The 21612-nt window shown below is 37.9% G+C and overlaps 1 protein-coding gene across 6 annotated transcripts; it reads left to right on the forward strand.

Moving 5' to 3' along the window:
* Window positions 1-1108: 1108 nt before the first annotated feature.
* Window positions 1109-21402, forward strand: LOC125771382 (uncharacterized). Of its 6 annotated transcripts, none has more exons than XM_049441934.1 (9): window positions 1109-1125; window positions 12866-13527; window positions 16322-17017; window positions 17130-17207; window positions 17573-17614; window positions 20422-20559; window positions 20631-20727; window positions 20804-21055; window positions 21122-21402. In XM_049441934.1, the coding sequence occupies exons 2-8, from the start codon at window positions 13359-13361 to the stop codon at window positions 20955-20957; spliced, it is 1374 nt and encodes a 457-aa protein (XP_049297891.1). In that variant the 5' UTR covers window positions 1109-1125; window positions 12866-13358; the 3' UTR covers window positions 20958-21055; window positions 21122-21402. The 6 variants fall into 6 exon arrangements, with proteins under 6 accessions (XP_049297891.1, XP_049297889.1, XP_049297888.1 ...); XM_049441932.1 differs by lacking the exon at window positions 1109-1125 and adding an exon at window positions 1157-1259; XM_049441931.1 differs by lacking the exon at window positions 1109-1125 and adding an exon at window positions 1297-2188.
* Window positions 21403-21612: the final 210 nt, after the last annotated feature.

The following is a 21612-nucleotide window of genomic DNA, read 5'->3' on the forward strand; positions in this document are numbered from 1 at the left end:
AATAATAACTCTAATTTATCGAGCTGCTATCGGGATTGTTGCCGAGGCAATCTTTTAAGCCATTTATCGCAGACATGACTTGTGAAGGCGATCTATAATAAATTTCAAATATAATTTTATATCTCTAGTTAATCTAAACAACAGCAAACACAAAACAGAAGGCATGTTTGGGCTATATTCTGGACAAAAATCTGAGATAACCCAGTTAAGTTGGATATTATAACGTGGGAATGAAGTACAATGAATATATCGTTTTGCATCGAAAGTTAATATTCTCAACTGACATACTCTTAAGATTATTGACTCTGTAGATTAAGTAAAGGATGATTAAAACTCCAAATTTTTGGAAGGAAATTGAAGGAGCTATTAGAACGACGAATAATTTGAACTATGCAACAATTCCTGAGAAATGCAATCTGCAACGACTTTCGGTTGAGCTTCGACTCAGCTGGCCTGATTATTGTTCATTGTTTATTGATCAAAATATGGAGTTGTTTTCTTAACTTCCTTAATATTAATTTCTATTGTAATACATCAGCATACAAAATGATTTTATAACTTTAAATTACGCACTGAAAATTATTGTTCTCTTAATACAAATTTGCTCGAGTATTATGTTCTTAGAAAGAAGAAGTCCTTCTTCGTAGAAACAAAATATGTACCTAGATCTTTTTGTTTAGAATAACATGTTTATGCAATTAATGTCTATTTACGCTTTTGATAATCAGTAAATATGAAATGTGCTATTAATTATTTGCACACAACTATTTAAGTTTAATTATTGAGTTGTTATCGAAATGTTGAAACTTGGATAAAAACTTGAACATTTCCTTCTTTTCACACTATATTTATCGATTGGTTTTGCACTATTGCAGAAAATCGGCTTTTATTAATTTATTCTGTTAAGTGTTATTAAAAACTTATAGGGTTAAATTTCTACGCTATTTCCAGAAAATGGTCTAGGTATTTCTGTTGCTCTATTTCGTAACGCACTGTAACTGTGCATGCTCCGTTCTGCGCATGCTCACTTGATAAGCGAAAAATAACAACAAGCAGCGTGCCACTCGCCTAGCGTGAGTTTATAGCGTCTAGTAGATCTCAGAAGCTGATCACGCGAGCAGGGCAGTATGCAAGTTTTCAAAATCATCATTTAAACATAGCATTCGTGTCTGCGAGTTTATTCCGATTCGTTTGTGGCAAGTTTTTCAAATCTTTGGAATGCGTTGTTTCAACCTCCGTACAGCGAGCGCTAGTGAAAGGTGTGCTTACTCCGTCTTTCAACGGTTTGCGTTGTAAACAAAGTGTTACTCCCAACCAGCAGGAGGACATTATTTTCGGTTGAGCTGTGTTTTGTTGTCCGCTATCGGCTATTTTGTTTTCTAAAATGTTTGCAATATTTTCTCGCCTTTTTGCTCTACCCGCACGGATATAAATTGTCTTCAAGTGAAGCGTGCCAGAATTAATTACCGAGTGAATATATTTCTTAAATGGGCACTAGTTTTTTGTTTTGTGTTTTTTTCGTGTGATTGTTTTCATTTTCTCTCTATAGTGTGTGTTTTAAGCTAGATGATAACCCGGATGGTTGCACACAGTAAATATATTGTGTTTCGTTTTTTTCCCCGTCACCATCGTCGGTCTTGTTTAACGGATTAAATATTCATCCCTTTTTGAAACAACAAGTGGCTGTTTGAATATTAATGCCTTGCCATGGTAACGTTCCTTAACAACCGACCAAACAGTAGGTAAGAGTGAGCAAGAGCTACGACGGAAGAGAATAGTGAAAGAACTATTGTGCCAAGTATTTGTGAAACTTTCGCGAAAAGGTATTTGCTTGCATTGTAAAAGCTAGTGAGTAAGAAAGTGAAATAGCTTAAATAGTTGTTAAAGAAAAAACTACAATCGACAATTTCATACATATTGATTCAATTTAAGAAATAAAACAGTGGAAAAACCTTTTGCTAACCCAATAACCTAGCAACCATAAAAGGAGACGGAAGTAAAAAAAACATTGGAAGAGAAGAAAAAAAGGCAAAACGAATGTTTGAAATCGTTCCACAGCATGGTTACGTATTGGGCCAGTGATTGGAACGATGACCAGCCAAGCAATTGCATACGAACACCGGTGGTAACCAGCAGTGCAGAAACTTCTTTCCCAGTGTGGCCCAGTTTAGCCCGGGGACCGGAAATGGTAAGATAATGGTGACGGTTTCAGACACGGAAAGGAAAACGGACCCTAACTTTGCGCAACAATGTGCCACGGTCACGATGATTGATGTCAGCTTGTGACGGTGTAGTTTGGAATGAACCCGACTGCAGCTGATGCTGGAAGCGTTTTGCCGAACGCTCCAGGCGTCCATTGTAATTTAATTGGAATGACAGATGACGCCAGAACAGCGTCCGAGCGAAAGAATGCGCTACAAAATTGATCGTATTTTATGTGGCATTTCGTACTACCTGTGACTTGGGATGTGAGCTAAATGTGTTGTATTTTTTTTTTAAATAGGATATAAGTAAAGTAAGGATAAGAAATTGATATTGTATTAAATATTTTTATACAATTTAATCTTTTTAAAATGATCTGGATGTCAACTCGTTCTACTTAGTGTATATAAGCATGTATGTAGATAAAACGAAAAAGACCATGCGTCTCCATCGAAACATTTTCTGCGTGTGAATGTTTCCCGTCCGCTTTTGTTCGAGCTTCATCTCACTAGAGTGTGCCACCCGTGTCGATGTTATTGTTAATGGTAACACTTTACAAAAAATCGTATCCAATACAACCATTTGCTGTTAACAACATTTCTCTGCTAACAGCGTTTCTAAGACAGCATGAACCAGCGCTTAATGCACCAGGCGAGCCAAAAATGGTTCCTTCTTCCGGTGACAAGGATGGTTTGTAATAAAATATAAAAGCTTTCTTGCTTTTTTTCCCCACCCCTTGAGATGTGTGTAGCACTGGGGTCACTCGAAAGCTTGACGATCGCTTGTCGCCAAAGACCAATCCATTTTAACCCATCATCGGTCGGCAAAAGGAAAAAGGATGAAGATTGTTTAACGAGTGTATTGATGAATGAGTTATGACGGTCTGGCTGGTCGTGATAGTTGCCTTGAAACAGCAACATTCATGAATGCAAGACAAAAAAAAATACACAGCTCACAAACAACATTAAAACCGTTTCAAGGAGGGTGGCCGCCTCCTTTACTTGGGGTTCACTCGGGAAGGATACTTGTGATATAGAGCTTCCTGCCAGCAAGTGGTTCGAAGTGTTTTTGATAGCATTCGTGAGAAAAAGTGAAATCAGAATCTTTGCACGAGAGCAAACAATAGATTCATCACGGTCGTGTGGAGCATTAGGGATGGATAGGAAAAAGGGAAAATCCTTAGAAGATAAGAAAAAGTCTCAAGGCGGAGTTTTGCATTATATTGAGCATGGAACACCATTGTGCGAGTTTAATAAAAAAAATATAACTACCATTTTATCACATCTTGCATTTATAGGAAATGATCCTTAGCTTAGACAAAGTTTATGATGAAAGTTTTGCCTTTAAAATTTTCCTGACGAATGCATATCTCAACTTCCGTGAAATTCATTCTCGGTCAACATTTACCGTCGTTTCACCAACGAGGATATCAATTGCCAATCCACTGCAATGCTAACAAGAAAGATTCCATTCTGTTCCGGTTCTATGCAAATAGTTCAGCATCGGTACGCTTTTCTTGTGTTTTCTCTTCCTCTCTCTCTCTGTCTCTGTTCAAATAAAGCGTATCAATAAAACGGACTTGAATGTAAAATTAATGTTCAGAAAGTCAATACAAAATGTTCCTGCTGGAAAGAACTTTACTGTGAGTAAAAATACTTAAAAATAATTATTCATCTTTTACCATAAAATACTAGTTGGTTTAATTTCCATGATGCATTAGCATGTCAATCAGTATTTCTATTTATTTTCGTTATGTTTTTAAATAATCCCGACCGGTCTGATCATTGCCGTGCACATGCATTAAAATTTTTCTTCATTTTAATGCGTTTCTGAGCGTGATAAGAATTAGCGCTATAAATAATCGATTTCATGACCGATTTTATTGACATTCCTTTCTTGACGCTGTGATACCATGAAAGAATCAAGACACCATCAGTTTTTTCAAGTCAGCATTTAACAAAAGACGAGACAAGAATTTATGCCGAACACGGAATGTCCTTCCCGATCTAATAAATACCTGAGTTGAAGAAAACATTAATTTACACTACAGAGACAAAATTTGCTGTTGTAAAAGAACTCAAACGCTTTGAAACTGTTTCGGAATAGTATGTCTAAATGTATAAATTGTAAATTTATGTTCAGACTTCGGTGTTGTATACGATGAAAGCGATAAATTGATAAAGAAATATGGTATCAATTTGATATTTTCTTTTAAAGCATTATTTAAGTGAAAAGAAACTTATTTCAACAAATTTGCATCACAAAAAATTAATTAACAAAATTAGATATATTACTCAAAAAAAGGCTAAGGTTATATCCTTAGGAGATTGGCAAATTTATAGAAGCGATTTTATTTTTTTATTATGTTTTATTCTTTTTTATTTAAAATATTATTTGAGTGAAAAGAAACTTATTTCAACAAATTCGCATTAAAATACATCAATTTAATTTTTTTTTGCAAAATTACTCAAAAAAAGCTAAGGCTTAATTTCCCAAAAAAAACTAAGGCCTTAGGAAATTTTCAATATTTTGGTTTTTTTTAGTTTTTCATTATTTTTTAGTCTCTTTTTTATTTAAAGCATTATTTGAGTGAAAAGAAACTTAGAAATAAAAGAAATAATGCTAAATTTCTCATCAAATAAAAGCTAAGTTTATAGCCTTAGGAGTTTGGCAAAGTTATACAATAGTTCTTTTTATTCTTTTTTTATTTAAAATTAAAATAAAAAAACTGCACTGAGTGCGTACAATATTTTCCTGAGCTTCAATTTAACAAAATAAATTATTTTTCTTATAAAAAACATCGCTCGTTTTTGTACTGAATTCAAATAATAAAATGACCTCACCAAAACGGAGATTTACAACGAAATGATATAAATAAGATTAGGGTAGAAAATGTACCATGGTAGTTGGGATTTTTATTTACTCCACAATCTATATGACGTGGAAAAAAGATTCGACAGCTAGAAACGTCACACTTTACTTCATCGAACAGAGGCCAAACAATGAACGGTAACATAAACAATACGATGCTAAATTCGATTAAACACCAGATGTTTTAAGTTTTGACCGTATCCTGGGAGGATGGGAAATAATTTGCTCACCACGTACGTCACTGTTGGCGTAAATTTTCAGTAAGCAAGATCGTTTCGGGGCACAAACAAAGGCACGCTGGCATGCCAGTGCAGGTGTTTGTTTATTGAAAGAAAATTTGTATTCTACCCGTTTTTACCAGGAGCCGCGTTCAAAGTAGGTGTAACATTCTTCAAAATGCTGTCAGTACGGGTTTGTTTTAATGATCTAGGGGGAACATTTTTATCGTACGTTGTACTGTGTAAAGTTCCCCTTACACATTAAACCATGCTCATCGTTTACTTGATCGTTCTAAGCAAAAGGTACCATTACTCCAAAAGTACATGCCGACAAATTTACACGCAAATGGATTAGGCGCCACGGTTCCCACGTGCCAGCCTTGTTCCCGCCAGCATCTGTCATAAACAGCATGACATCAGCATGACAGCTTTGATTGATCGCACGCGACACGTCACGCAGCGTGGAATCGTGTCGAGTGAATTTCGTACCATTTCATCACCATCGTTCGTTGCGATCGGCCACAGTTAGTGTTTGCAAAAATATTTGCATCATTAAGCAATTGGAGCTCGGTGCTTCGGATGCACTGGTGCATTCGGTGGCAGTGTTCCAGCCAGCTGTGCTCGTCGTGAGAGCACAATTAGCCGTACGGCATTTTATTCCGCGATTCTATAATCGTGGTGATGCTAATAGAGTTGCCTGCTAAAGGCCAGCTGTCTCTGGTGGGGAGGAAAAAAGGGCGCATTTATGGGAAATGGGCGGGAAATCATTAACGCATGAAACACCAGCATTAATTGAATCGGCGCAGCGGTTCTTGGGGAAATTTTAAGGTAAACGTCTTCATGAATGCTTTTTTTTCTGATTGCACCCTTAATGGTACATAATACGTTTCATATGAAACGTTTATATTAAAATACATTAATTCATTATACTTGGGGAGGTCGAATGGTGTATGCGATCAATGCCGCCAGTTCCACACGACATGACGTGGGATCAAATCCCATCCGGACCATCCCCCGTAGCAAGGACTGACTATCCGGCTACGCGGTAAAAATAAGTCTAGTAATTCAGAAATCACCGGTGGGACCTTACAGATCTTTAAGCTAAGGAGAGGGAGAGATAGAGAGAGAGAGAGATACTTGAACTAATTTTGTTAATGTAAAAAAAGGTTTATATATTCAACTAAATCTGGATGATTAAAAAAAGGTTGCTGAAATGCATGGGAAACACTGGATCTTGATAGTTTCAATTTATGCTTTTAAACGTTAACGTTTTTAATAGAGCAGCGGTCGAGAACATATATTGTAGAAGAAATACTGACTCTTGCTTTAAGGGTTAATTGCATCAGATGATTAATACCACTCAGTCAACCTATGTCAAGACTCCTTTTAACGAAGTTTAGTGCCGTTTCCTATCGTAGACGCTTCATATGAGTTTTCCACCGATGGATCGTAAATTTTTGGAGTTCATTTTCGCACCCAGCTGGTGGTCCACAAAAGCCGCTGATCATTTATTATTATTCCCCCCAATAAAAGAAAAAGGATCTCCCTGTTGGGGTTTCTTGTCGTTTTGTTTTTTGTTTAATTTTATCTAACAAGCACAAACTGTCTAAAAATGAGCTGACAATACCATCCCATATGCTTGAAATTCTAATTTTAGTTTCGTTCCATCCCCGGAACTAAACGTCGTAAGGATGGAGACGATAACATGTGGTGAGAATTTATTTTCTACCATCCGTCCATTGCCGGCCGCCTGGTTGTGTTTTTGTGTGTTGTGTGATTTTGTGCCTCTGGTTTACCGATTTGTTTGTCTCGTTTAGCGCAAAAAAGAGCTGTCTGTTGGTGGAACGATGTCGTTCTGCGTTTATTTTGCAAATGGTGTGTTCAACCACTTCCGATTAACTCCCGCCATTGCTAAGCGCCAGCAGTGCAAGGCTGGTCGTGTGAATTGTTTATTTGTTGATTGATTGTCTCGTGGCGTGAAACACAAATCGGAAGATGGGAAAGGTTTTTTTTCTTAAATATATACAGAAATTCATGTTCGACAAACGTCCCGGCCAGATTGATGTTTGATGTGTTTTGTTGGAACTTTGCATATTTTTACAGCTTCTGCTGGCGGTAATTAAATGTCATGATTTATTTACATTATCAGTTGTTGAATGTTTACACGAAATCGTAATATTGAGTTCACTTTTATAGGACACATTAATGTGTTTGAATTTTAAACAACAGATAGGGTAATAATTTGTTTATGAAACAGTTCTGCCAAAAAGCTCTCTTTTGATTATATGGAAAGCTTCCATTTTTTGAAAGCAGCTTTTACAAAAAAATGGACCTGACAAAGCAAACTAATGATGAGCAAACTGAGTGAGTAATTAATTAATTCTGATCTCAACAAAGAGTTGTTTCAATTCCTTTGCAGTGTAACTCACTCAAAGAGATTTAAATAACGAATAAGGAAAAAGCTTTCATTTCACTCATAAAAGAGTGATTTCAATCATGAAAGAATCATGAGTTTTTGATTCGACATTTGATTCACTCATGCAAGTGTAGTCTTCATAAATATTTGATTATTAACTAGAAGAATTAACTCATTCTTGTGAGTCATTCACTCGGTGTTAATTCACCTTGATGAGTTGTTATTCTCATCTCTAAAACAAGCATTGTATTTAATTATCTGACTCATTATTCCCGGCTTAGCAACAGTTGGTAAATGTTTTAAAAAATTTCTAATGACCTAATTATATTTATCAATTAAATTATCCTTACGCTGATGGACAACAAAGATTAATTCCAATTTAAATCACACGTAGAATCTGTGGCAGTTGCACACTCAACTATGTTTGGCACATCTACGATTACACTCTTGAAATAGCTCATTGTTTCTCACCCTGCACGGTGATGGATAAAAATGTGTATGAGGATTTAATTAAACGGTAAACACAGCATGCAATTGACGCCATGCAAAAAAAATATGGTTCAAGCCTTCATAGAGTGTGGGGGGTTAAAAATTATTGCAGTGTAAATTTCATTACCCTACTTCGAGCGGCGCAAAAAAAAACTGATCCATTTTCTCGCTTGCTCACAATTTTGCTCGAGGGCTCTCCTTTACGCTCAGTTGCACGAAGACTTCAATATCTTCAGCAGCAACGTTTGACACTGTTCACGAAGCTGCTGCTGCACACCAAGCCACGTTGTCGTTTTCCCCGTTTTGTGCCGATGCAAACAATTATCGAAGCAATATATTTTTACTCAACTTCAACGAAAAACCAGCGCCCAATTACTCATCTGTATTGGGGGAAGGATGAGGTAGCGTATCGAAAGGCGAAAGATGGCAAAACATTGTGTAAAAAAAGCGTATGTGCTGAAGACCGTTCGGCCGGTTGTGTTGACAGAAGTCGAGTCTAATGACAGATTGGTACGGGCGGTAATTGGCTATTTAAAATACACATCCAACATGCCAAACCAAGTGTGAAAACTTGCTGCAAACGGTGTACCCCATGTCCCGGCATGGGTTTTGTAACTTACTTAACAAACTCATTATTGACAGAAGGTTTTTTAAAAATATTTTTACTGATTTAGTACAAGATGACTTAAATACGAACTCAACTATCAACAGAAGAAGAAAAGTAAATTGTTTATGACTAAACATTTATAGAAAAAGTATAAAAAAGTAAAAAAGAAAACGAGTTATAGAAACCCGTTCTAACTTCATTCAAATCTTTTATCTATCTTTAGCAAATGATTAGGCATAACCCATAGATCATTTCGTTTAAGCAAACAAGACAACAAAACAAACAAATTTTCTCCGTTTTAGCTTTATTGGTTGCCAGTAATATGCAACATACAAAAGCACGCCGGCCGAAAACAATTGAAACCTGTAACGGCTGGCAGCTTCAACTCGCTCGGTATCCGAATTTCGTTTGAAGATATAAATAGTACTGATGTGAATATGAAGGCATCATACACTATTTGTTTTCCTCTGGTAGGGGCCATTTTCTTGTTCCCAACACAAATTTCTCCCGTCCAGATGTGTGCAGCATGGGCAACCAAGCTGGTTGATAGGATCAAACATGGCCAACGATATGCGGGAACGAGAACCCTGCTAGAACTAACCATTGTTTTGGATGAAATTTGAGCTACCGTATGGAATATGACTTCACACTGATGTGATCGTTCGGTAGTCAATTAAGTACCGGTTGCTCACGTGTGCTCTTTAACGTTTTGAAACAGTCGATAACAAACAAATGTTTGAACAAAACAAAAACAAAAAAACATTCTACTGACACTCACGCATGAGCTAAGTGAGTTCACCCCGTGAGGATCGGGTTTTGATGTAGTTGAGAATAGAAAAAAATGAGTGACTTACGCAGCCATTTTTTTTTCTCTGCTTAAACCCGATCCGTACAAGCCCCCGTTAGTTTTGCAGACCGATTGTCTTCGGTGCGAGTGTAATCGGGCCGTCTTCTGTGCCTGAGTTACTGCGATCGTGCACCGTGTCCGGTACCGGCCGAAACGCTATTTTCAGTTACGATCTGGGCCACCGTGAGGGCAACATCGTGCTGCGTTACGGGCCCCCGGGGTCCCGGAAATTTGAACCGTCGTCCTCAAAAAGGATTATGTGCAGCTAAACGTACTAAAGTACGGTGGTGGGTGATCGTGAAGAATTTGTTGTACCTTCAAACCTCACAAAATATGCGGAATATGTGTAACTAATTGAATCATGCTGCTTAGTGTGTTTTAAGTGATAAAAGTGAACGTGATATATATATTTTTTTTAATTTTAAAGTTTATGGGAAACATGAACTTAGATTGAAACATGTTTAAAAATGTTAACATGTTATTAATTTAATTAAGAAAATTGTGGAACTTTTAGTAAAAAATATTAAATAAGTTAAAAAACACATTTTAAATTGTAAACCATAAACAAGTTATTACAACTTTAGTTTTTTAAATTTAAAATATGAAATTGACAAACTATTTTCACCTTTTGTGCGTGTCGTAAAGGACAACCGACTGTTGAATATGTGTTGCACGAAGAAATGCATTTCAACCTGGGAATAGAACGGCCTCAAATCCACATTCACTTTCACGCCCCCCCCCCCCGAAAATCCAGCCATTGGAGCATACATTCAGGAAGGGGGGAAGGTTGAAAGGTTTGTCACTATTTGTCGTTGGAATCTTTGGGCCAACATGTGTCGGCCGTTTACGGCTAGATTAGGCAAGTGTGCATCGTACGTTCTAGCTACCGCGAGTGTGTGTGTCAGCATCGTGTGAGAAAGACCAGAAACAAAAGTTCATTCGCAGTATTTTTTGTTTGTCGGTTTGTTGTGTATATCGCCTAGGGAGAGTGAGAATTATTTTTAAAACATCCCAAATCTCGCATTTTCAAGCACCGATGAGGTGCCGGTGACCGTTGGGCGAAACACATCACACAGTGGCAGCAATTCTTTTGGGAGGATATGTTTTTTTTCCCTGAACAGTGTGTATTCTCAGTTCGGGTTCGAGATTGTGGCAGCTAGGTGCGGTTGGTTTTGGCTTTCATCGCGCACACCACCACCCCCCCCCCCCCCTCTCCCTTTCCCGTGTAGTGTTTCAACGGCAGCGGTATTTCATGCACTGTCTAAACTTCCTGCTCGACCAGCTCGTACAGGTTTCGCAGATCATTCGCTTGAAGGGGGAAGGTTCTTTCTACCGAGAAAGAGAAAGAAAGAAAGAGAAAGAGAAGGAAAAAAAACGCGTCCAACATTACTCACCCAATGCTGTGCGCGAGTGTCTGTCGCGTGGCGTTTGAAGCTGGAACATTGGTTCGCTGCTCTTTGTGGGGGCGCGAAACGCGTTTTTCTTCAGCTGTGGAAATTTATCTTCTTCCTTCGCGACAACCGTATCGTCCGGCAGCGTGAAAAGTGTAGCTCATATTTTTTTTGTACCGGCACACGCTATTAAAATTATTCGACATTCCAATCCCCCCTCGGATCGGTGCCACTGATCGGGCTTGTCTTGGATGCTCAAGATCAACCAAGGAGCTTATGGGATTAAGAGATAACTCCAACAAGCATATGCTTTATAAGCCAAAGTTGGAGTCTTGTTTTTTGTTAATACATTTCTTCTTCCAAGGTATCTTTATGGTATTTTCTGAGATGTTTCAGATATAAGAAGAGTCGAATCGGTCACCTCCTGTACCTGAAGAAGCGAAGATATACGCAATTCCCTACAACAATTTGCTCCTCCGCGTAACAAAGCTGTTAATAAACAAATGTTTGAGGACCTTCTGAAAGGCGAGGGAGAGAAAATGTTTGGAAATTAGTCGCCAACCTATTCTTTGTTTTGGGAATCTGCCGAATCTCTCAGACATCCTGACAATGCATTTTTGAGGATGGTATCCAACTCAACCTACACGTACTAAAACGCCCCCAAGAAACCCATCAACACTATTCAGAGCCCGAGATTCGGGAAGTTCTAAGTTCAGTCTTATAGTGACATTACCCAAAATGTTTCGAGAAATATAAACTCCATAGAGAACACTTCTGGTAATTGGTATGGAAGTAGCTCATGAAGTTCTGAGGTAATCCAATGTTTCTTTTTTATTCGTTTTACAGAGGCTTTCGTCCATTCGCCTCTAATCCAATGTTACTGATACTCTTGAGCATATGTTGTTTCAAAGAGTGAGCAGATGTCTGGACAAGTCTCCGACAGGAATTAATCTCTCATATTCACGAACTCTCTTTCTTGCCTTTCTTTAATGTACTTCGCTTTTCTACTCCAGCATAGAAAATCAATCTTCAAACGCGTGGTTGTTTGGAAACTGCTTACTAATTATATCATCCACATCATTAGCAAAAAAATAAAGTGAGCAATAAATTTAAACTAATTAGTTGAAAATGACGAATAAAATATCTTGAAAAGCAATCCCTACCCATTCGGTCGTTGCCCAGGATCGGTAAGGATTCGGACCGTTCGACACAACCATCGGGCGATCGGGGATTTGCATTAGTTTATTTTTACCAACACGATCCCTCATTCTGCCCGTGACGCTTGGTTGGCCACGATCTTACATCCGTACGCAATATTGACGACCATTAATTCGCGCGTCCATCTCGCGTTGCAAGATAACAACTACAGTGAAGGGTACGGGAAAATACACCAAACAGTGCGAAAAAGAAAACCGTACCGTGGTACGGATTGCAGTGCAAAATTTGTGAGCATTGTGATCAAGCAGCACAATCACATTGCGTACGTGTGATCGCGATCAATTTGCACCGATGGAAGGATGTGCCATCGGTTGCACACACAGCCGTCAGTCGCCCGGTTGACATTCTGGCGACAAAACTGAAACTGAAAATACAAACAACCTGGTTTTTTGGTTCTTTCTCGGCTCGTGTGTGCTCATTTCCTCCCACCCCGAGAAGGGAAGGGGGAAACAAAAATCCTACGGCAAATGAAAATTGCAGCGTACTTTTTCATGTACTTTTCCTCAATTGTTCCGCTCGTAGCACAGTTCGGTTTGCTTGTGAACCATTGTGAGTGTGTTTGTGTATGGGAGAAATGTTAACCGACATTTTGCAATTCTTTTATAGCTTTTACAGCACAGTGATGCAGTAGATAAAACATCGACAGTGCCCCAAAACTGCTCCCAGGTATAGCGGCTATTGATGGTGTGTAGAAGAAAATGTGAACCGATGGTGAAGGTTTCGTTTCGAGATCGTTTACCGTACCGAAATGTTGCATGCCGATCGTAGTGTAGTGTAGTTTGTGGTTTGTCGAAAGTTAGCACCTTACAAAAAAAAGTATCTTACAATGAAACACGAAAGTCAACGGTGGTGAAGTGTGTAGTGCGAACGAGCGTAGAATAGGTACAACGGGTGCGACAATTAAAGCAGAGTAAAAAAGGAATAGATTACGTGCATTTGTGCAAAATAAAAATAAAAAAATCGTCCACTTTTAGTGCAAGGTGTTTGTGTGTGTGTTTGTGTGTGCATTTCGATCTCATTGCTAGAGAAGTAGTGATAATACCCTTGATCGAGTTCGATCGGTAGTGTTTTAAACCGTGCGAGAAAAAAAAAGCGAAACATGTCGACCACATCGATTTCCCGCGAGGAGGAGCGTAAACCGCTGATGGAGGAGTTTTACCGGCAGCGACGGATTCTGCTTGGCTGCACAATTCTTATCGGTGTGGCAGCCGTCATCTGGATTGTGGCTATTTCCACCGATCACTGGTTCATCGTAACAGGTGGCCAAGGTAAGGATCCGATGTCTGTCATCCATTTTTTCCCTCCTCTCTTCGACCGTAAAACGTAAACAATAATGTGAAGGTGTAATGGGTGTCGTATACGATCATCGTTTACAATCATGGGTCAGGAATGTATTTCTGTCCGACACCGGCAAAACGAATAGAAAATAGTTCTCCGGAAACCTGTGCTGTGGAAAAGCCAGATTTGAAGAATCTATAAATAACACCAAACACCGATTTCCATCAATTTGCATCGCTGATATAATGCGATGCGTTACTACCGGCACACCGGAGTGTGCCCGTGTGTGTGTGAAGTTATCATGCTGTACAGGTTAGCGTAAAAGGTTATTAGTTCCAAACAGCGTTCTAACCCACCGTACAAAACCGGTTGTGTGCGTTGTGAACAAATGAACAGAAACACGTGCTACAACACAACCACCAGGCGTCTCCATCAGGAAACACCAGGCGTCTCCATCGCCATCCGATGGGTGTTCCATAGCCGTTTCACACCAGCAATCAGATCGGGTACTTGAAAGCAATCTTTCGCTTTTTTTTCCTTCCTCTTCTAATGACTTTGTATGCCGACCGAAGCACGGGAAAATTAGGATGCAACGCGGTTTCATGTTTCTGGTACAGTGCGAAGCGTACTGGCATTCTTTGAATGGGTGCCAACTGGTGGCAGTGGAAGAAAATTTGGCATTCGAAGGTGGAAAAGACCAACTTACTACCGTGCATCATCGGTGCAGCACCGTGTAACGCGCTTGAGAATGGGTAAAGAACAATGACTCAAGCTTTTTCGAATGGTTGATTTAATTTTAGTGTGTGGGTTTTTTTTTCGGTGGTGAAAATTGTCACCAACGGTGTGGGACGAAAGGCCCAGATTTTCCTCAAAAATTGTTCTGCTAAATGAAAAACTATTGAGGAAAGGTTGTTATTTTGCTACATTTACTTGCTATGCTCGGAAAAATGAAGGTTAAAAATATTATTGTTAAATAAAATAAAAACGAGTGCTGGATTGCAGAAAAGATTATAAATAATTGTTCGTAGAAATATATAAATTTCCCCAATAATATCGAAATGTTATTCGTTATCTAAATGCAATGCTTTTTGCAAATTAAAAAATTATAAAATTGTACAAAATTAGTTAGTTATAAAACAGGGGTTTTAAGTGTTAATCGAATTTTTTCATGGAACATTTATGCCAACAGAAAGTATGGACTATGCCTGGACTGATTAAATTGAATTCTATTGCAACAACTTCCGTTGAATCGATAATGGTTTCTGTCAAGTTATTTCTCGTAGTAGCAGACAATCCCAAATGGATAAAGCAACAACACCAACATATATAAATTAAATCACAAGCAAGAACATGTGTTTCGATAATAGCTTTAATGGCAAAACAAGACAGATCACGGACGGTTAATCTTTTCCTTTACTTTTACAGACAGAGCTCATAATACTCTACCAACACATCATAATGATTCGGCCATTCATCTTGGACCGTATGTTTGTAGATTTACTTCGTTTCATCTTTTAACCTTTGAATAAATCATTGTGGAAATGTCAAAATATGCAATAATTTATAGACAGAGAACATATTGTATTATTAAACTTAAAAAATATTTGAAATAATGGTATAAACTATGAAGTAATGAACAATTTTGGGGCACCAACTTCATGCTCTTTGTTCGATTTATCTCGGTTTACCTTTATTGAGTTTTTTTCTCTCTCTCTCAATCGTACATACGAATCGGAATCGGTAAGCTAGAACAGTAGAAAGAAATATTACCCAACGAAAAGAAACTACGTGAATTACGCAAATGTTTAGATAGTATCCAATGAAGATCGATTGGCGTGATTTGTTTGCGCTTCTCGTCTCACAGACCATAAGTTGGGAAATCGTACAAATGGTTAGGTAGCTTCATTAGTTTGATTGAAATAATCTTTGTTCATTCATTCGCTTGCAATGTGAAGAAGAGTTTAAAGTTATATTAACAAAGAACATTTTTTTTATTTCAATAAATTTGATAAAAGATTTTAATTATACTGGCATTATCAAAATGCAAACAAATGCACGCATTCAATATTGTGAAGTAAATCAATATTTGAATCATCCAGCAGTTTTATCAAACTTTCACAGATTGAATGTTGTTCGGGGTCAAGTGTTGCATGATGTGCGCAACGGCATAAATTGTTTTGGGGCAAATGTTTACCTTTTCCGTTTCGCAACCAGCAGTGAAAGTCAACAGCAAAAAACCCCCTTTAGTTTGGTAAGACTTGCGATCGTTCATCAGTGTGCAAAGCGAAGAAATCCTCGCCCAGAAAGAATATTACAACAATTGCCCGTGTGCTTGTAACTTGTCTAAAGTTAACTTGAACAAAACAAAAAACAAAACAAAAACTTAAACGAGTAAGACCAAGCTACCAAGCCAATATTCATTACGCTGTTGGGTGGGAGCAAATTTTGTAAATTGGTCAGATTAAAAATAAGACCTCTGTGTTTGTTTGAGTACGCTCGAAACTGCAGAATTGCCTGCCGTGGTCGGTACAGCAAGTTACGGAAAGTGTAGCTGCAACAGAACGCCACGAACGCGGGAACGTAATTAAGGCGGAAGACAAACAACCGTATGTCAGGATTAAGCTGCGGGTGACCAGTTCACGTCGCTTGCCACGGTCAGCTGTCACATCATTTCGTGCTTGCTGCCTCATTTCGCTTTACTTCCTCACTCGCTTGACCCTTGGTTTGTACTAATTATTTGAATCTCTCTGTTTCTCTCTCTTTCTCTCTCTTGCTCGATGTCAGGAATCTTCATACCGGAAACGAGACGATACTTCAAAACGTCACACTCGGGTCTTTGGAAGATCTGCCGTTACGGTGTGATTCCCGCCATAATGGCACAGTCGAATGCGACGCGCAACTTCACCACGCTTTCGTTCGTTAACGAAAATCGGATCGCAACGATGCGTACGTCCATTGCGAAGGAACCGTACATAAGGGAGTTTCTTGGTTCCGATCTAAAAACGGAAAATCTCACCGAAGTCGACGATAGCTTCCGGAGGCAGCTGTTCGCGTCCTGGATCGTGAACGATGCGGATCGTTTCCACGAGCTGAAGGATCTGTTTCACGACATTACCGGGAAGGTACGGCAGCAGGATAATGTCGCCGTGCAGAAGCTCAAAAACCCACCACTGATGATGCTCGATCCGACCGATCTGAATTCGTTGCGCGAAACGCTAAAGGAACCGGTGGCCGGTGTGCTGACCACCGTTACCATCAACTCGACCGACATTAACGTGCTGATGCCTATCGCACTGTCCGAGGCACTGTTTGACGATTGGGAGCACCGGCCCGGTGTGATTTATTTGCTTTGGAGCTTTGCCAAAGCGATGAACATACAGCCGTACATCGTTAGCCCAAATGGCACCAAGTACATCATCCGACCGCCGTTACCACCGAAGAAAGGCCGCATCGGGAATGGTTACGAGTATACCCCGTTCAGTACGTGTGATGATGATGATGATGATGATGATGCAGTCAGGATGGTGGCCGATGTCCAAGGCATTGCGTGTTACTAAGCGTGCTTTTGGTTTTATCTTGCGTTTCGTTACAGAAAAATGTAAATTTCACAACCTTTTCCCCAGCGATGACGAGATACTCCAGGATCCTGCAATAGACGACGAACTGCTTGGTGAGTAGTGGAGCCTTTTTTCCGATTCTTCTTAGGACCTTTATTAGGTCTTCTATACGATCGTGGTATTATCTTTCGGGTGACTGAATTTGTAATTAACAGCACGATGTGCATCAAACTCTGAGTGCACGAATTGCAATTTTTTTTCACCATTTGTTTACGGCTGTTGGAGTTGTTTGTTTTGCTAACTTCAACCACTGTGTACGCAAATTACATGCATCCAACGTATATACATTTTTACCTAATGCACATCCTTACACAACCACACAAGCATCTATTAACCATTGGCCATCGATCGTACCTATTAAATCGTAAATGCATTTTTTTACATCAAACCCTGCCGATGATCCTCATGACGTTTGTAGAGAAAGATGAAGCTTTCTACAATCCAGAGTTCCAGACCGAAGGTATGCATCGGTGACAAAGCTTTTGCCAGCTGTGCAAGCTTTACCAGTTTTGCGTTAGTGGATAGAAGATTGTAGGAAAATATTCAAATGATCGCATATGTAGCATCACCGTTTCCAGTTCTCGTTACAAATGCTCGGTACTACTACACGGGTGGAAATAAATAGACATTTGGTGGAAAAAAATAAATAGTTAAGGCAATCGCATTAACTTATTTTGTTACAATATAATATTTGTTTTAATTGAAATTCCGTTCTCGATTTAAAAGTTGCTTTTTCATTTTATTGTTTTTTAAAGCCGTTTTTTAAATGATTTTTTAGTCTAAATATGGCGCTTTTTAAAAATTTTAAATATGTTCTTCCTTAACATAATGTTATTCGCATTTTTCTCCAGTTTGGTGCGAATTAAGTGTTTCATATTGTAAAGTGTTAAACATTTAAAATAACGGAAAATCCGTTTTTTAATCTTTCATGATAAGTAATACAAATTGGTCACTGTGCAATTTATACAGCTTATAGTTTTATCTCTTCCACCAAATTACAGACCGTCGGTTTCTAGGACATTATTGAATTATTATACTGTTTGATACAACAAAGTTGCGTCTTTATAACTATTTCCACCAGTGTACAATGTAGCTTGTCTATGCCTGCCTCCACGCAACTTCAAACTGTTCTTCCTTCTTTAGCTGCATTAGTAACAATTTTCCTGCATCTTTACTAGTTAAGATTGTTAATGTTATTAGATTCTTTTGTGATTCAATTCTGTGTATTCTATTTAATTTCGTGCCAATTTGACATAGATGATTTAAACCCGCTGATATGCCATTTCGTCATGTAGAAGAATTGATACTCATGTGTTACATGTCGCTAAACGCTTAGCAATTGTCGCTTTTACAAACGCGATTCAGAAAAAAATTGCAAAACTCCATGTAAAAAAAATGACGAAAAGTCGCTATATGTGTATTTTTTGGGAAAAATCGCTATTCGAAGAGCTAGCAATACCAAAGCAAACAAATACAAATTCAAAAATTAGATCGGTTGAGTGCCATTAAATATTGTAAATTTAAAAAAAATCGAATGCCTTTTTATTATTTAAAAGTACGTACGTGTTGTGTACAATTATTGTGAATGTAAATACTATTTTTAAAACAGAAAGCTGTTAATTAAAAAAAAACTCATCTCGTGGGGATTTCAAAAAAAATCTATAAATTTGCCAATCTCCTCAGGCCTTAGCTTTTTTTTTGGGAAACTTAGTAAAATTTATAAACTGATGTATTTTAATGCAAATTTGTTGAAATAAGTTTCTTATCACTCAAATAATGCTTTAAATAAAAAAAGAATAAAACATATTTTAAAAAATCTTAAATCTTGAAAATTTCCTAAGGCTTATCTTTTTTTTAGCAAAGTTTATAAATTGATGTATTTTATTGTGAATTTGTTGGAATAAGTTTCTCTTCACTCAAATAATGCTTTAAACAGAAAAAGAATAAAAAATATAAAAAAAATAATAAAAAATCTATTAATTTTAAAATCTCCTAAGGCTAGAGCCTTAGTTTTTTTGGGAAATTTAGCAAAATTTATAAAATAATTTAATGTGAATTTGTTGAAATAAGTTTCTTTTCACTCAAATAATGCATGAAATAAAAAAACCAATAAAAAAATCTATACGCTGAAAATACACGTATAGCGACTTTTTGCTAATTTTTTTTTTCATATGGAGTTTCGCTAATATTTTCTGAATTGCGTTCGCAAACGCGACAATTGCAAAGCGTTTAGTGATGGGGTTAGAAAACCTTTATCTAGTCTGTTGACCGCTTTGATAATTATGCGCTGTCCATTAATAAATATTTCTTAAATTTTCTTTAATTCTTTAATGCATGGGAAAGAAAGCCACAAAAAAGCAAAAAAAAAAAATCAATTAAGCGCTAATAATTCGAAACCTGCGCTGGGTGCTTGTCACAGCCGAAACTGCATGAGCTGTGATGTTTAAGTTTCTGTCATCAGTTCAGTTGACGTTGAGGAAGCTCTGCCCGCAGCGTCGCATACGTCGAAACGGTAACCATAATTCATGCGAAGTTATGCATTTCGCTGTTGGCTATTAAATTTCTGCTGCGAGTCGTAAAAAAACAACAAACATTGGCTATAAACGTGAACATGACGAACACCAACGCAGACAGACAGGCGAAATTGTCTGTACACTGTCTTGTCAGTAAGATTTCGCGCCATGGCGTTGGCGTACTAAAAACCGACCGCGTGTTGTTGCACCGTTGCATCGTGCTTGAAGTCATAATTCAAATTTTTATCACTACATCGTGTAAGAAAATACATTCCTACAGCGCAAAAACGAATCTTTCCGAATGTCCGTGCAATTATTTTCAAAGGATTATAGCCACTAAACAACCATGTAACGCTCTTTAATGCATGTGTGATTCTTAGTATGTTACAACCGTTAGTTCAAATTTATATGTTTTGTTAATCACATGTAGTAATATAAGGGACTACCTTTAGAGCATTTTTCATGTAATCTTACTCCGCGATCATTAACTGCTATTGCGGAAAAGTTTAAAATTTAATATTTAAAGAGATCAATTAATAATTGTTTTTAAAAATATTTTTCATATTTTAACACTTCCAAATGTGAGAAACTATAAGTAGTATAAATAATATTTTTAACAATTTCCTATTTTAATTATAGAACGATTTATTTCGTTCGTCTAACCACGTCAAGTATGTAATGTATGAACTGCTCGGCTAAAATATTGAACAGTCGTTCAACAGTAACTCTAATTATTTTGCTATCCCTTCCACAGACTACAGCCGAACCGAAGCATCGTTTGCGTGCATTACAGTGTTTGTAATGGTGATGGGATTCATCTTTTCGATCTACACGTTCTTGAACCCACGGTACATGTTCAAACGATTGGCCGGTGGAATACATTTCATATCAGGTATGTGTCGACAATTAGAATAAACTTTAATAAAAAAGACCAAATTTATAACATATTTCCTTTACTTACAGCTGCGACAAGCATTGTCGTCATTCAGGTATTGGTGGCTTCCGTGGAGTACGAGAAGGAAAACATATCGTACACCTTCCCGAAAGGTGCCAAATATAGGTATGTTGAGTGGCCATTATTTGTCTCCTAATCAATATTACCTCACCTCGATGTAATCTTGGTGCATTCCCATCAGCTACGGTTACGGATTCTATCTGGCATGGTTCGTATTTCTGTCCAACATCTACGCCGGTCTGATGTTTATGTGGTACTCGAAGAAAAGGAAAGGCAATAAAGCGGCTACGGAAGAACTGGGTATGGCCGATGAACCTATCAACATTGGGCGATAAGTCCGTGACATGGTCGCGAGTTGCGTAAATGTGCCCAGGCAACAAAAACAACAACAAAAAAACACCAAAGACAGCACTACGAGTAAGCAAGCATTGGGGTATGTTAAAATGTTCACGCAGAAACATTGTTGAAACTCCGAAACGTTTCTGTTTCTCGATTGTAGATGTGTGTTTTTTGGGGTGCCAGTAACGCAAACGGAATTATTAGGAATCTCTTCCCATGAGTCGCCTTTAACGATGAAGCAAAGCACGACAGAAGCATTAAGACATTGTATTTCTTCTTTCTTTTTTTTCGTTTGTTTTGTTTTAATTCACGCAAACAAACTACTTTCTATGTAACAACCGTGTCGAGTTTTGTATGTTTTCGATTTTCTGTTACCATTTAACTGTTACATTAACTGTTACGAGGATAATAAAGATAAGCAAAATCGTTTGAATATTTTAAGCCAAATTTGCAGCAAATTGAATGTTGATGGAAAGAAATTATTGTGATTTAATTATTATTGGAAATGCTAGAGAATTCTCCTGCAGAAGCGGTAGTGTATTAAGCCTTTTCTGGATTTTATTTCAACATGCATAAACTGGAACATGCAGAGATAAATGTGAATGCGAATATGTCTAACTTTCTTGAGGTGTATTGGCGAGAGTTTGATTC

Source organism: Anopheles funestus, chromosome 3RL (assembly GCF_943734845.2).
Source record: "Anopheles funestus chromosome 3RL, idAnoFuneDA-416_04, whole genome shotgun sequence".
NCBI lineage: Eukaryota > Metazoa > Arthropoda > Insecta > Diptera > Culicidae > Anopheles > Anopheles funestus.

Bases quoted from the DNA above. Each gene is read 5' to 3' on its own strand.
- LOC125771382 (XM_049441934.1), top strand. From the start codon at position 13,359: ATGTCGACCACATCGATTTCCCGCGAGGAGGAGCGTAAACCGCTGATG. The intron at 17,208-17,572 runs GTGAGTAGTGGA...TGACGTTTGTAG, and splicing joins AATAGACGACGAACTGCTTG to AGAAAGATGAAGCTTTCTAC. The intron at 20,560-20,630 runs GTATGTGTCGAC...CTTTACTTACAG, and splicing joins TGGAATACATTTCATATCAG to CTGCGACAAGCATTGTCGTC.